General features: G+C 44.4%; 1 protein-coding gene across 32 annotated transcripts in view; it reads right to left on the minus strand.

Moving 5' to 3' along the window:
- The window catches only part of ANK2 (ankyrin 2), a 375969-nt gene that overhangs the window by 91248 nt on the left and 270517 nt on the right, over nucleotides 1-14204 (minus strand). For 26 of the 32 annotated variants that reach the window (XM_064450621.1, XM_064450596.1, XM_064450601.1 and 23 more), the window contains 9 exons: nucleotides 13390-13488; nucleotides 13121-13219; nucleotides 10527-10625; nucleotides 9142-9339; nucleotides 6988-7086; nucleotides 6336-6434; nucleotides 4285-4482; nucleotides 2729-2827; nucleotides 2523-2621 (listed from right to left, as the gene is read on the minus strand). In XM_064450621.1, coding sequence (XP_064306691.1) covers nucleotides 2523-2621; nucleotides 2729-2827; nucleotides 4285-4482; nucleotides 6336-6434; nucleotides 6988-7086; nucleotides 9142-9339; nucleotides 10527-10625; nucleotides 13121-13219; nucleotides 13390-13488 — 1089 coding nt within the window. The remainder of the gene's footprint in view (nucleotides 1-2522; nucleotides 2622-2728; nucleotides 2828-4284; nucleotides 4483-6335; nucleotides 6435-6987; nucleotides 7087-9141; nucleotides 9340-10526; nucleotides 10626-13120; nucleotides 13220-13389; nucleotides 13489-14204) is intronic. The other 6 variants (XM_064450620.1, XM_064450602.1, XM_064450600.1 and 3 more) reach the window with 1 other exon arrangement.

Here is a 14204-nt window from a genome sequence, read left to right on the forward strand (position 1 = left end):
AAGATAATAAATCTTCAGTCATAATAATACTCCTTCCCCAGATTGATGAAAAGATAAAGGAAGAGAATATTTTTGTCCACAAATCATCTTTCATCTCACAATATAAGTAATCTCTGGAAAGATGGATAATCCCTCATTTCCTAAACCAGAGGGAGGAACAGCGAGGAACAGTAAAGTGGCATGCTAAGGACACAGGATCATAGCTGAGGCAGAGAACATTTTTCTTCCTCACACATCTTAGTTTTCTACAGAAGCCCCAAGATTTGCCTTTAAAATATTTGAGCCAATTTAAAATATACATAATTTTTTAACAGCAGTCATTTGAGACCATGTGCTTTTAAAAGGTTAACAACATAAACCTATCACAAATGTCAATCAATTTTCGCTTTACTTTGCCTTCAAAAGGCTTGATCAAGCTGTAATTACACTTAAAAACATGTACAAACGTCTGTATTAATAAACACGCTTAACTCCATATTCTTATCTGCTCCAGTGATTCATTCTAATGTTACACAATAGAGAAACATAACCAAAGCGTACTGCAGCCAGTTGATCTGAGATGGTATTGTGTAAGTTCAGTCAGGCAATTCATTTACAAAATTATTTGCAATTGGCTTTGAAAGCAAGCGGAGAATAAACTGGAAGAAAACACCAAGTTGATCTCACTGTACACTTATGTAAAGCCCAGGGGCAGGCCCTGAAATGCACACTCTGAGAGTTATCTCTTTTGCCAACGAATAGATGCAAGTAACGCTTTGTACCACTAATTAAACAGTGATAGTTCAGAACTGTTACAGTTCTTACTTTTACCGTATGTGTGCATGGACTACTAAGAAACCAAAGGAGGATTTTGCTATAAGGCTGTAGTGCAAGGTAAATTCACTATCTTAACTTAAATATGAGTGCAGTCCTTCAAAAACCCAATTCAGCCATATTATTTTTCCCTGGAGATGGCACAAAGCATCATGCAGGCTTTCTCTAAAGACCAAGCTGCAACAGAGGTTACTTATTCTTTAACACGCCTACCCTGAATCCAGCCAGGACGGATTTGCTCTTTAAACCAAGTCCACAGTACCAGCTGACAGATTGCCAGTATTTTTATTGGTCCCTAGGCGTGAGACTTTGGAGAACCACTGCCCTATGCTCTCATACAAACTTGCTGACTTCAATGAAATTATTCTAAATAAGTGAAATACTTGGGGAAATGGCGTCAGAACCTGGCCCGGTGGCCCCTTAGACACAGAGAGAGATCTAATACTAAAGACACAAGTATGTCCTTCCCTTTATTTAGCCTCCAAATACCTCAGCTGAATGTCTTGGCAGCTATCATTTGGATCCTGCTAGTGTCTGCTTTATTAATTCTCATCAGCTGTTTTTCTTATAGTGTTGCCTGTTCTTTTGGAATCCCTGGGTTTTGCCCACTGATTTTGGTTGATCTCACAAGGGATGGGCCAGCACCTTTTATTTTCTTACCACACCGAGTTGCGACCACTGTGATGAAATAGCGCCTTTTTGAGAAACGAATCCACCCGCCCAGGTCGCAGCTGGGGACAGAGGAGCTGGCCAGAGGGACTAGCAGGCCACAAGCCTGTGATTTTGACTGGATCTTACAAATACTGAGGACGTCACTAGAAAGATCAATGGACTTCTTCATGTCGACCCCAAGACATTCAGTCAGCTAGCTATTGCCTGAAGCCAGCTTTAGCTAAGCTGAAGCCCTGCAGCTCCCGAGTTAGCCTTCCTTTTCTGATAAGGGCGATGCGATTATATCTGGGATGCAACACACCATCGCTGTCACCAGGACCTCTCTGGGTATACTCCAGAGATACACAATTTGTGCCACAAAATGCATCACTGTTGCGCCCAGCAGTTTATTCTAGAAGAAACTGGTAAAGTCAGTGGATTCCGTTCAGGCTTTGTCTATAGGCAGTCAAGGTCGAGTTCAGGGTAACTGGTCAGTAACAGCGTATCCAGATTCCCCTCAAAAAAACCCCAGACCTGTCTTCAGGAAACTGCATTCCCCTACCACAGCTGCTTCCTCTCCCCAAGTCATACCACCCCCGCTTTGATCAGCAGTAATTCTTCCCACTCTTCTCCCAGCGGATCGGAGAGAACCTGGCATCACCCTCAAAGTATCTGAATTGTTACTTGCTAGTTTGGCAGCACACCGGTATCACACTGGTGTAAGCTCACGTGTAAATGAGATCAGAAACAAGCTCGCATTTGTTAGTTTGCAAGTAAAAAGAAAAAAAAACAAACCACAAAAAAACACCCAATTAAATTGATTCTCCACCTCCTTCTTTCATATGCCCAAAAAGTTACCTGACTCTTCTTTTGTGAACGCTACACAGTGAAAGGTAGCAGAGAGAAGGCATTCCACGATAGCCATGAACCACTGTATGTTGACACCTACCATGCAACTATTAGTTTCCTAGTGAAAAGGCACCTATGGTACGTATTTGTAGTGCTTGGTTACCGGGTTCACAATAATGAGTAAAAACAAGCAATGAAAAATTCTTTACCTTTGTTTTAGCATTGACATTTGCTCCCTGCTTGAGAAGAAAATTCACCATTTTGATGTTTCCATAGTGACACGCCACAATTAAAGGTGTATAACCAAGCTACAATAAGAGAATAAAGAAGTAAAACTGCAAGCTCAGTGGAACATTCCTTTCACAGTGGTAGCACCCTTTGGCACACCGGAGACAGTAGCCACTCTGTGATTTACCTTTGTCTGAGCGTCTTGGTTTGCACCGTGTTTTGTGAGTATTTCAGCTACGTTCACTTTATCCTCTTGAGCTGCAAGGTGTAAGGATGTCAGTCCAGTCTGCAGAGGGAATATACAAAATAAAGAAATAAAGATAAAAATAAGAATAAAACCTACTTTACATGAGGAGAGAAACCTAGACTTTCCCACTTTCTCATCTTTAAAACATGAAGAGATCCTAACTATAGCTTTTTTAAACAACGTAGAGTTGATGTTTCTCTTGATCCGGCTGACAAACAGCTCCAAAGCTATTACACCACCATAACCACCAAGTAAAATTTTCCAGAGTCAATGATCACGCTCAGATTTTGTACAATAATGTCACTTGGGAAGCTGAGGAGCCCATTAATAAATCAGTGAATGTGCTTCCCACTCCTCAGGCAGGAAAGGGAACCTTGACAACTGCAGGCACGAGTCAGAATGAAGAAAATAACTCCAGAAATAGATCCCATTCAAAGATGCCAAGGAAATGGATGCAGCCTTTAACTAAAAGCTCACTGTGACCGCGCACACAGTGCTTGCCTGTGAATGCAGCAGGGAACAAGTTTTGCAAGAGAAACGAAAATCACTTTGCTTCTCTTTTGTTAGGTAGCATAATACATTAACCCCAGACAATAAGAGGCAAGCCTTCTTTTTTGACTTCTATGAACAAAAGTTGCAGGCTTCTGACCTTAAGTAAATAAGGCTTATATATATGCCTGAAGAAATCTGGTGACCTATGAAGGTCTATAGTAACCGGTTTTTTTTTTTCCGAGGAACTTTTCTTCTATGAAGAAGTTGTCATGTACTGTCATGAAAAAAAAAAAAAGGGCAAAAAAATACTGGAAAGGTCCTCCATAGGACTTTTCTCACTCGCTACTCTGCTAATATTGTCGTTTTGTTATTTGCCAGACACTGCCAATTTCTTCCACTTGGAGAGAAGGCTGAAGGGTAAATATATGAGGAAAAGCGCCTTTTCTGGCAAAAGCACTGAACTGTTTTAGACTGTAGCTCTCAGGTTTCTGACACATCTCGTTAGATCTACCCATGCATCCGCAAACTCCTGAATTTTACACTCCTCTTCCTTTGCATCTAACGTACAACTTCAGGATCACATGCAAAACACCCGAGAGATGGCAAGGTTGCAGCGGTACAAAAAGACTGCAGTCCTGCCTTCTCGAATGCTCAGAAACAACTTTCTCTTGGTCTGCCTTTCCTCCTGTAACCTCTCTACCAGAGCCAGGTGTTACATCGTTTTCCTCTGGCCATGGCAAACAGCTGCAGCTTCTCCCGTGCATTACCCAGTACAGCTATTAATCACCTGCATAAGTTAACTGGTCAATCCATCTGCCAGTCCTAGATATCCCCCTTCTCACGTTTACCGTTCACCCACCCGCTGTCCCTCCTGCAGTTATAGGTATATGTACACAAGGAAGTGAAGCTGAGAATTCCTGACAATATGACATCCTTCTGACACTTCACTTTGCGTCTTCCCGGATACTCCCACCCGCAGTACTTGGTCTCCGGTTGTGCGTTACCTTTGTTGCCACATGGATGTTGGATCCTTTCTCCAAAAGCAAGGTCACCATGTCAGTGTGACCCTCTTGGGAGGCCAAATGAAGCGGGGTGACTCCCTGCTTGGTCAGAATGTTGGTCTCAGCCCCATAGTTCAATAGAGTGGTAGCTATCTGCATCTGGTTTTTCTTGGCAGCAATATGCAGAGGGGTGTATCCATTCTAACACCAGTCAGGAAACAAAACGAGAATAAAGTTAACGCTAAGAAGTCAGACACCATAAACCAGCATTATATTATGTTACCCCTTATTACTGGAGGTAAGAGTTCATTAAATCTTCAAGGCCAGACATGTCCCACGTGGCCCTGCTCTTGTGTTGCTTTGTCCGTCTGTTATTTTTGCCATCTAAACTTGGACAAAGCCAGCCCTCGCTAGGGTGGGCAGGAGTGGTCAGCTGATACCTTCAAATCATCCCACACCTGACACCTACATTTTGAATAACCTACGTTGCAAATATTCACTTTTGACTGATGAGCGACACTCTCCGTGAGGAGTGATGGGTGCGCGCTCTCCACTGCATTATGCGTTTTCGGAGCATGTGGGTAGAGGCGTGTTTGCATATGGAATTTTAATACGTGTCAGTCACGGCACTGGCTGGAAACAGCAATAGGGAGGAGTTTTTTTCTGATCAAATTAACCGTTAAGCAAAGCAGAATGGCACCGATGGTATTTTCTGGCAATAAGAAAACTTCCCACCTTTAATTGCTTTACGCCGCACTATGGGGGAAAATTCTGGGTTACAGCAGAGGTGTTCAGTTGTTGGTCTGTGTTTCTTTTAGAAGGGAGATTTACCAAACTATCCCACCGCAGCTGTAGCTTTTGCTGCTCTCCACGCGCCGCAATGGAAACAACAGCTCTGATACAATCACTTTACAGGCGGGCCGCGTGCTTTGGCAGCGTGGACAACAGCAGCCTCACGCGGGGCAGAACATTCTGACATCAGCACCAATTCCCTCGTTATTTTCCCCTTTTAGTCGCCTTTGCCTAACGCAGGGATGTCATGACACTGTTCCTAACGCTGGAGTCAATTCTCTATATGTGTGGTCAGAATATACACATAATTTCTAATGTTATGCAGTACTAAAGTGACTTCCAGCTACAACTTGCCCAGAGAGGTTGTAGAGGCGCAATCCCTAGAAACATTCAAGGCCAGGTTGGACGGGGCTTTGAGCAACCTGGTCTACTTAAAGATGTCCCTGCACACTGCAGGGGGGTTGGGCTAGATGGCCTCTAAAGGTCCCTTCCAATTCAGAGCATTCTATGATTCTGTGACTAAAGCTCACAAACATAAATATTGGCTGCGAGAGACGCATAGCTGGGGAAGGGTCTGGAGAGCAGGTCTTACGAGGAGAGGCTGAGTGAGCTGGGGGGGTTTAGCCTGGAGAAGAGGGGGCTGAGGGGAGCCCTTCTCGCTCCCTGCAACTGCCTGAGAGGGGCTGTAGCGAGGTGGGTGTTGGTCTCTGCTCCCAGGTTACTAGTGATAGGATGAGAGCAAATGGCTTCAAGTTGTATCACGGGAGGTTTAGCTTGGATATTAGGAAAAATTCCTCCACTGAAAGAGTGGTCAGGCGTTGGCACAGGCTGCCCAGAGAGGTGGGGGAGTCACCATCCCTGGGGGTGTTTAAAGGATGTGTAGATGTGGCACTTCAGGGCATGGTTTAGGAGACCTGGTAGTGTTGGGTTGACAGCTCGACTCGATGATCTTGGAGAACTTTTCCAACCTCAATGATTCTACTTCTTCTTTTTCAACGAAGGTCTGAGAGCGCCGCACGCTAATGCAGGTAGGGGGTCATCCAGCCAGGACCAGCTCACCGCTCAGCGGCCCACCTAATCACACTATGACCACCTCCGTGTCTCCCACAACCCTTCCAGGTAGCCCCTTCCAGCGTCTGACCGCCCACACCCTGGCAATAATTTTATTTCTTTATATAGATCGGGCATTGCCCGCGCCGCAGCGCGTGTCAGTTGCCCACAGACGCCATCCCCGCGCCTCTCGGGCAGGCCAAGGAGCTCACCTTGGCGGTCGCGTGGGGCGAGGCGCCCTTCTCCAGCAGCAGCAGCGCTACCTTCTGGTTGTCGTAATGGGCCGCCACGTGGAGCGGGGTGAGGCCGTTCTGTAAGGGCGGTTATGGCGTTAGGCAGCGCTCGCGGTGCGTGGGGCGGGCGCGTTAGGGAGCCGTTAGTCCGTGAGGTGACTGGGGCGAGGGAGGGAGCGAGGGGTGGAGGGCAGTCGTCAGTGGGGGAGAAGCGGTGATGGAGGGTGAATCAGGGCAGCCTGGTTGCTTGTGGCTACAGGCCTGGTTTCCATCTCCCCAGAGCTCACGCTAAGCAATTCCCACAGCACAGGGGGAAACCGGGTCTTGCCCCCTTCTTTTTGCATTAGGATTTTGACAGTTTAGACACCTTCCTGAGCCACAGAAACACACCTGCCCTCAGACCTGCGTGCAGCGCGCCCTCCCACCAGGGACCCAAACCCCACGCGCTCGGGAGTGCGGTTTCTACAACCAGAGCACATAGCACCACCCTTGGGGGAACGCCACCCTAACAAAGCCAAAGCTACGGTGTGAAAACAGCCGCAGCCTTCTTTCTCGTGCATGTTTCACACAGTTCTTTCCTAGCAAAGAATCCAAAATGCTGCTGCCTTTTGTTTTCCTTTCTCATCAGTACCTTGCCAGCTGAATCGGGAGAGGCACGACGCTGCAGCAGGAGTTTTGCCACTTCCAGGCTCCCGTATTTGGCCGCCACATGCAAAGGTGTGAATCCCTTCTGAAAAATTCCAGGAGATAAAAAGCAGATGTTTGCGTTACAGGTCATGCTGACATCTTTCTTTTAAGAACTACGTATTAAATGCTTATTCTTCAACCTATATTCTAGCTGGCAGAATCTATAGCCATACCTAGAAAGAGCGTCATCTCTTAAAAGCACTTTGAGGAGCACGAAATACAAGAAAAAACTTCCTCTTTTATTATTCTACCCTATGTACACACTGTCAGGATGGCAGACATTTGACACAGACATCTAGAGCAACACACGCTGAGTGTGTGGGCAATAAAGGCACTTGTTCAAATCTCTACTGCAAACCAGCTGCACTTTTTAGTTTCATGATGACAGCTTTAGAAATATTTCCTGTATCAATTGTTGCCAGTAACAATGAAACACCAACTAAATTCAGTGAGACAAGCCCTGAACTTCACATTCCTCCTTTAGAGAGTTTGTTGAAGAACGATTTGTGTTTGGACTCATGTATCCATGCAGTCGCTAAGTTCTGCTGCAGCTGAAAGAAGTCATGCCTGACTCAGTGGCAATGCTTTTGGAAACATGTTGCGACAACACTAAAAAACTTGACTTCTAAAAACAGTCCTTTTCTATTTGTTTTAATAATGCTTGTCAGGACAGCACAGGTGTAAGGTCTACATCAAACTAACATGCTCTTGGCCCATTCTTTTAATTTAAAAAACAATGTTGCTACAGAAAACTCATGGATGCAAGACAGTAGGTGGCAGACTGCACCGCTGCCATTAATTCCGGAGAGCTACGGTGACCTATTTGCCCGACACATAAGTGATGCATAATGTTTATTATCATTATCATCTTGTTCTGTTAATCCCACCTCAAAAAGAGTTTGCGTCAGGGAATCTCAAGCATTTCCAGTTCATGAATCACAGGTTTGTTGGGAGATTATCTAGTGGACTATGCCTTTTCCTATTCATAATTCTAGAATGTTCCTGCAGTATTAAAGCAATTGCGATAAAGCAATACAGGAAATTAGGAAAGTATTTAGTGTATTTTTAGCCATTTTAATGTGATTTAACAGCTGGATAAAAGGACAACATCAAGCACTCCCAGTAATCCGTGGATCATAATTTGAAAATTGCTGGTTTAGCCTTCTAAAACCTGGAAGACACCCCATTGATCGAAAATACATTTTAATCTCCAGCTGTAAAATGGGGGGTACTTTTTCAGGACCTAAAACAATAGTGAGAATTAAGCGATTCTCACTTAATCACATGCAATAAGTTTAGAAAAGAGATCGTGGCACATAATTCTATTCACAGCTATCTATTTTCTTACATGTTCATCACTCCGTACGGAATCAACTGGCGAACACTTTTGGCTAACAAAACAATAATGATTCTGCAGACTATTTCTTTTCAACCCCAGACAAAATGGCCTATTTTACTCTTCCGATTCTCTCCCCCATCCCACCAAGGGGGGAGCGAGCGAGTGGGCAGCTGGGCTGTGCTTAGATGCTGACTGGGGCTAAACCATGACAGTGTCATATGACACCTCAGCTCCAGACCACTGAAAATGGATTCAGCATTAGAAGTGACTGGAGAGATGCTGACTTGTATGATTTAGGAACATTCCTTTCACCTAGCACAGACCAGAATTATTTTGCTCTTTAAATAAACAAGGTATTGAAGAATAAGCAGGCCTGTTCATTTAAAAAGTGTCATCATCATCCCCTTCTCTTTTTTGAGAAGTTTGGCCAAAAAACCCCTACCCATAACACAATAAGGAAGAGAGAAACAAGGGCTTCGTGTACATGTTAAACCTGCTGGGATCATGCATTTATCATGACCTGTATTTCGCTCCAGTGGGAGCCAAACCCCCAGCTTTAGATGACAGCAAAATATATCAAAATTTGATGAACTTCTGATACATTATTTCACTCTGTTGGATCGCTGTTGATCGAGTAAGAACAAAAGACCCAAATTTGTTCCATTTCTCAGTGTGAAAGCACGCTCCTCGTGGAACAGGCGTGTGCTGGCACACACTGCCTGTGCTGCTGGAATAGGGACATAAAGCGCTTTGTCTTACTTTGGTGGACATGGAGTGCGAGGCACCTGCCTCGAGGAGAACCGATGCGACATCGACTTGCCCCTCCCTGGCGGAGATGTGCAGCGGAGTGTACCCATTAGTTGTTGCGGCGTCAGGGTGGGCCATGTGCTGTAGCAGGAGTTGGACGATCTCTGTTTTACCCAAGCGAGAAGCAATGTGCAGTGGAGTCTGTTCTTCCTACAACTCAAATCGAGTAAATAATTAGCGCAGGCAGAACCACCCTCAACGTAATATTCTGGCTGATCCCAACAGATCTATCTATGCATTTGTCTTGCAAAAACCACAGAAAGTAAGAGTACCAAAAAACGGTGGGCTCGTGGGTTGATTTTTTGCGATGAACTTCAGCAAAGTCTTATTAGAACTGAGAAAACTATGAAGAAAAACACTGGGTTTTCCTTTTGTCAAGCAGATAGCACACATCACTGTGAGCATCACTTCCTCCCCTTTGTGTTCTTAATTTGTTTTACAACAGCTCTACCTTGCTCTACAATCAGTCCCTTTGGTTTCAAAATCTGGCACTAACTGCTGTCAGAACCTCCAATGTTTGATTTTAGGATGCGGCTGTGCACCTCCTCGCTCAGATAGAACAGCTATTGCTGGTCTGAGTCAGGCACGTCGTACTGGCTCTAGACGGAACGGAGTTAATTTTCATCACAGCAGCCCGTATGGTGCTCTGTTTTAGTTTTCTGACCAAGACAGTGTTGGTAACGCACCAGTGTTTTAGCTGTTGATGAACAGTGCTTACACAGCGCCAAGGCTTTCTCTGTTTCTCCCTCAGTGCCCCCAGGGAACAGGCTGGGGGTGGGCAAGAGGTTGGGAGGGGACACAGCCAGGACAGCCGGCCCGAACTGACCAGAGAGATAATCCATACCATATTAACGACATGCTCGGCAATATAACTAGGGGGTGAGTTTTTCCAAAGGAGCTGTTGCTCGGAGACTGGCTGGGCATCGGTCTGCTTGTGGGAGGTGGTGAGTGATTGTCTCTGCATCACTAGTGAGGGGGAGGGCTTGGTTGCATGGTGGTTTTTTTTACCCTCGCTTTCTCCTTTGCCTATCAAACTGTCTTTATCTCAGCCCAAGAGATTTTCTTGCTTTTGCCCTTCCAGTTCTCTCCCCCATCCTGCTGCAGGGGCAGTAAGTGAACGACTGAGCGAGGCTGAGCTGCCGGCCAGGGTCAGCCCGTGTTCTCTTTGGAAGATCTATGCATAAATATATTGCTGTTTTCAGAACTTTTTCAGGTGTGTTTAATATTGAATCAACAGCTCAAATAAAAATTAAATCGTTCCTCCCTAGCTCCTCTTCTTCAGCTATGTTTTTGAGTAAAAGAAAGCAAAAAAAAAAAATTGTAAGCAGAACACCTACCCTGGCTCGGGCATCAACCAGGGCCCCGTTTCTGAGGAGGCAGCGAACTACTTCCACCTGCCCAGCACGTGCTGCCATGTGCAACGCAGTTTCTCCACGCTGCAGAAAAGCAAAAGCATTTCAGTGTCTTAAACCTCCACGAAGAAACAGAGCTCCGACGGTATAAATTCCACCCACGTCAACTCCTGCGGCGAGCCGCCTTTCCGCCAGCTGAGAACCTGGCTTCAGACCCAGTAAGAGGCAGCTCAGAAGGGTGCGTGCATACGCGTCGCTGGGTACGCTTTGCTTTGCAAACTCGGTGAGCCCAGACAAACGTAAGCTCGCTACAGAGGGTCAGGATGAAAATCCTGGCTTACAGAAAATTCTGCCCTATAGACTTCCCCTGGTCACATATGTTCCTCAGCTTTCTGCATAACACTGCATCAGCTCAGGAGATAAGAGTATATTGAGCCTGCCTCTCTCAAGGGATCGCGAGGCACATGAGCCTCAAGATGGAAGGGGATATTTTTCCAGATGGTCTCTTCCTGCACACTGTGTGGAGCTGGCAGCGTTAAAAGGCCTTGCAATGTCTCTGCACAACTGAGCCAGCATATGAAATGTGTAAAATCTGTGCTCAGCAGCGTGGCTCTGTCTGCAGGCTACAGAATGAATCTTGTTTCAAGCCTTTTTGTAGCTCACAGGATTTGAAGAATATGAAATTCTGGAAAGCTGACTGGAGTGATGGGGAACGTCAGATCAGGCGAATGCAGTACAGATGATACATTCAAAGCATTTACTTTTTGCACAGGTTTGCAAAGGAACACGGAAAGTGAGCATTCCTTGACAACGGTGTTTCTAGCTTAATTTTGCACTGTCCAACATTCTTTGAGGGCCCTGTGGACTAAACCAGCCCCTGTGCAGCTCACGGGTATCTGGTACATTAGGTACTGGGGCAGTTCCGCAACCAGGAGCTCTGTATTTCTGCGCTATGTTATGACAACACAGCAGGACTGATCACTTCTTTGTGTTAACTGTCCCTTCTCCTTACACTTAGAGCTGGAGCATATTCTGCTGTAAGGCTTCTACCCCCACCACTATCAAGTGAAACTGCAATTGCCAAAATGAACACTCTATTCAAGATCTTCTGCATGACAGCCAGGAATCATGTCTTCTTGCCCTTCATTTAGATGTAGGCAAAGAAGCAGCCAGAGCTTGCCTACTACTACGAACTTCTAAATGAAAGGCAAACCCTCTTTGCCAGGAGTTGATTTATCTTGTCATTTTAAAATGAACACTGTACTAGCAGCTGTGATTAGTATCCCACAGCCCTAGCTACAAATCTTAATAATTTCATCTATATAAACTTTATTTCCCCAAGAACGAGCTGTTTAAAATGTGAATAAGGTTTACATTTCACACGCTTTAAAGATCAAATTTCTACAAAGACCCTTTTGTACTTGAATTAGCAAAGCAGTTTAGCTTTCAGAAACAGTAATTCAACAGGGAACTTCAGCTTACCAAGTAAAAGCCAAGACACCTGTGTAGCATAAACTGTAAGGCATTAAACTTTGCACACAGATGCCCAGTAACACAGTACTTTTCATTGCTTCCACAAGAATTTCTTGTTGGCTTTCAGATCATCAATAAATTTCATATATAAAGATTGCTTCTATTAAAAAGTACGAAAGCAGTAAGAGACTTTGTCAAGAAAAGTCTGTTCTAAAGACTCAAGCAAACAGCTCGGTGTGCTCAACAGTTTTACTAGGTTCTGTAGATTTTTCTAACTGAGAAAAACTAATGAGTACCTGGATTACGAGATTTTTGTTGTGGTTTTGTTGCTGGGAACGCTCATCTAGAACACTATTTACTGGTAAAAAGCTGCTTTCAACGTGCAGGTGGTCATAAGTTGAGGATTTGTTTATACTGACAAATTTGAACAGGAAGGTATCTATGAAATACAGCTCAGAAAGCGATCGCCTCCTTTTTATTGTTCTTTTTCTTGGTAACCAGGCTATTGGTATACAAACACTGATTTGTCTGGTAAGTCAGGTTCTGCATTTTGTGTTACCTCCCAAAGGTCACATTTTCTACATTTAAGCATGTCCTTTCAAAAGGCACCAGGTCCTGGAATTTCCTGTATAAGAGGAACATCTTGAGTTCAACATTTTTTACTTTTTACTTAATTGTGAGGTTTTAACCATTTTATACCCTTTCCATGACACGAATTACACAATTTCATGGCAGCCAGTGAAGCTGTGCAAGCAGAAATTAGAGCTATTTGGACTTCAATTTCATCCTTCAGAATGGAAACACAGTCTTGCCCGTGACTTGGTTTATAATCAGTTTTGGATGTATTTGGTGAGTTTTGCCTGTTTCTAAGGGAAACTTTACCTACTCGAGCGTTATTGAAGAATACATGAAACCACAGATGGATTAAAATGCATATACAATCACCATTTTCCCCTCTTCACTAAAGGTGCTAGAACATTTTGTCCTCAAGTGCAATAAAGTCATGAAGTATCGTTGAAATGTGACCTTTGGGTGCACTACATGGTAGGCCAGACCCTTTTTGGAGGAGGAATTGCACAGGTGATTCTAGTCAAAGCCATACTCACAATGTTAGTGACATCGGGAGAGGCTCCGTTCTGCAGCAGAAGGAGGACTATGTTCAAGTGGCCCATAAATGCAGCCACGTGTATTGGTGTGAGGCCCGACTGCGAAACAAAGCAAGAGCAGTTTTACTCCTCTGCACGGGCGTGGGGAAGGGGCTTCTTCGTTTAAATAAAATATAAGTGAAAGCGAGGCATGAGAGGAGAGAGAAAAAAGGAAGCAAAAAGGGAGAGAGAGAAGGAATGTTTCTTCAGGACATGAAACATTTTTCTACCTCTGTTATAGCTTGGATTGAAGCCCCATATTTCACCAGGAGTTCCATGACTTTGATGCGATTTTTCTTGCAGGCAATGTGCAGTGGAGTAAAACCATTCTGTGCAAAAGACAGTCATGTTAGTTAAAAACATGCAGCTACACTTTCCACACAGCTCCATGCTGGCACACTGGGAGCAGAAGCGTTAGAGTACCAGAAGCAATTGTTCTTTAAGCACAACAGGTTACGAATTACAGACGTCTCCCAGTAGTCTGAGGCAGAACAAAGCAGTGCCACTGCTTTCTTCTCAGGCAATGGAGAGAAACTCAACTTCCGCCTCCGAAAACCAAATACAGACATGCCCGTCCTGCCTTTCAAGTGTATGCATGTGCACATGTATGTATATGGTTCCGAAGGTTGCACACATGGATGTGTAAGGATACAAGTGGTTCCCAAGATTGCCTAACACAAGGAAAACACAAGAAATGATAGAGTTCACTTTGAAATCAGTTAGTGTCTTGTGAAATGGGTAAAGCATATTCTATACCTCTCTAGGCAAAGAATGGAGTACTTCTTCCAGATTCCACTTTATTTTATTTGTCTTTTTAGAATATCTTGTAATCTAAGCATCTATGTGTATTTATTTTTATATTTACACATCAACCTACAGTATAGCGTATTCACGGTTATGTGTGTGCGCACGTATTTGGTGAGGTATATTAAACAAATAATTGCTACTGCAGCCGTGATTTCACGATTCAAAGTGTTCACACGAAATATATGTGTGTGTCCCTTTCCTTTATTCCTGCCCTGCTGAGTCATAAAGCATTGTAAGC

This window comes from Phalacrocorax carbo, chromosome 4 (genome assembly GCF_963921805.1).
Source record: "Phalacrocorax carbo chromosome 4, bPhaCar2.1, whole genome shotgun sequence".
Taxonomy (NCBI): Eukaryota; Metazoa; Chordata; class Aves; order Suliformes; family Phalacrocoracidae; genus Phalacrocorax; species Phalacrocorax carbo.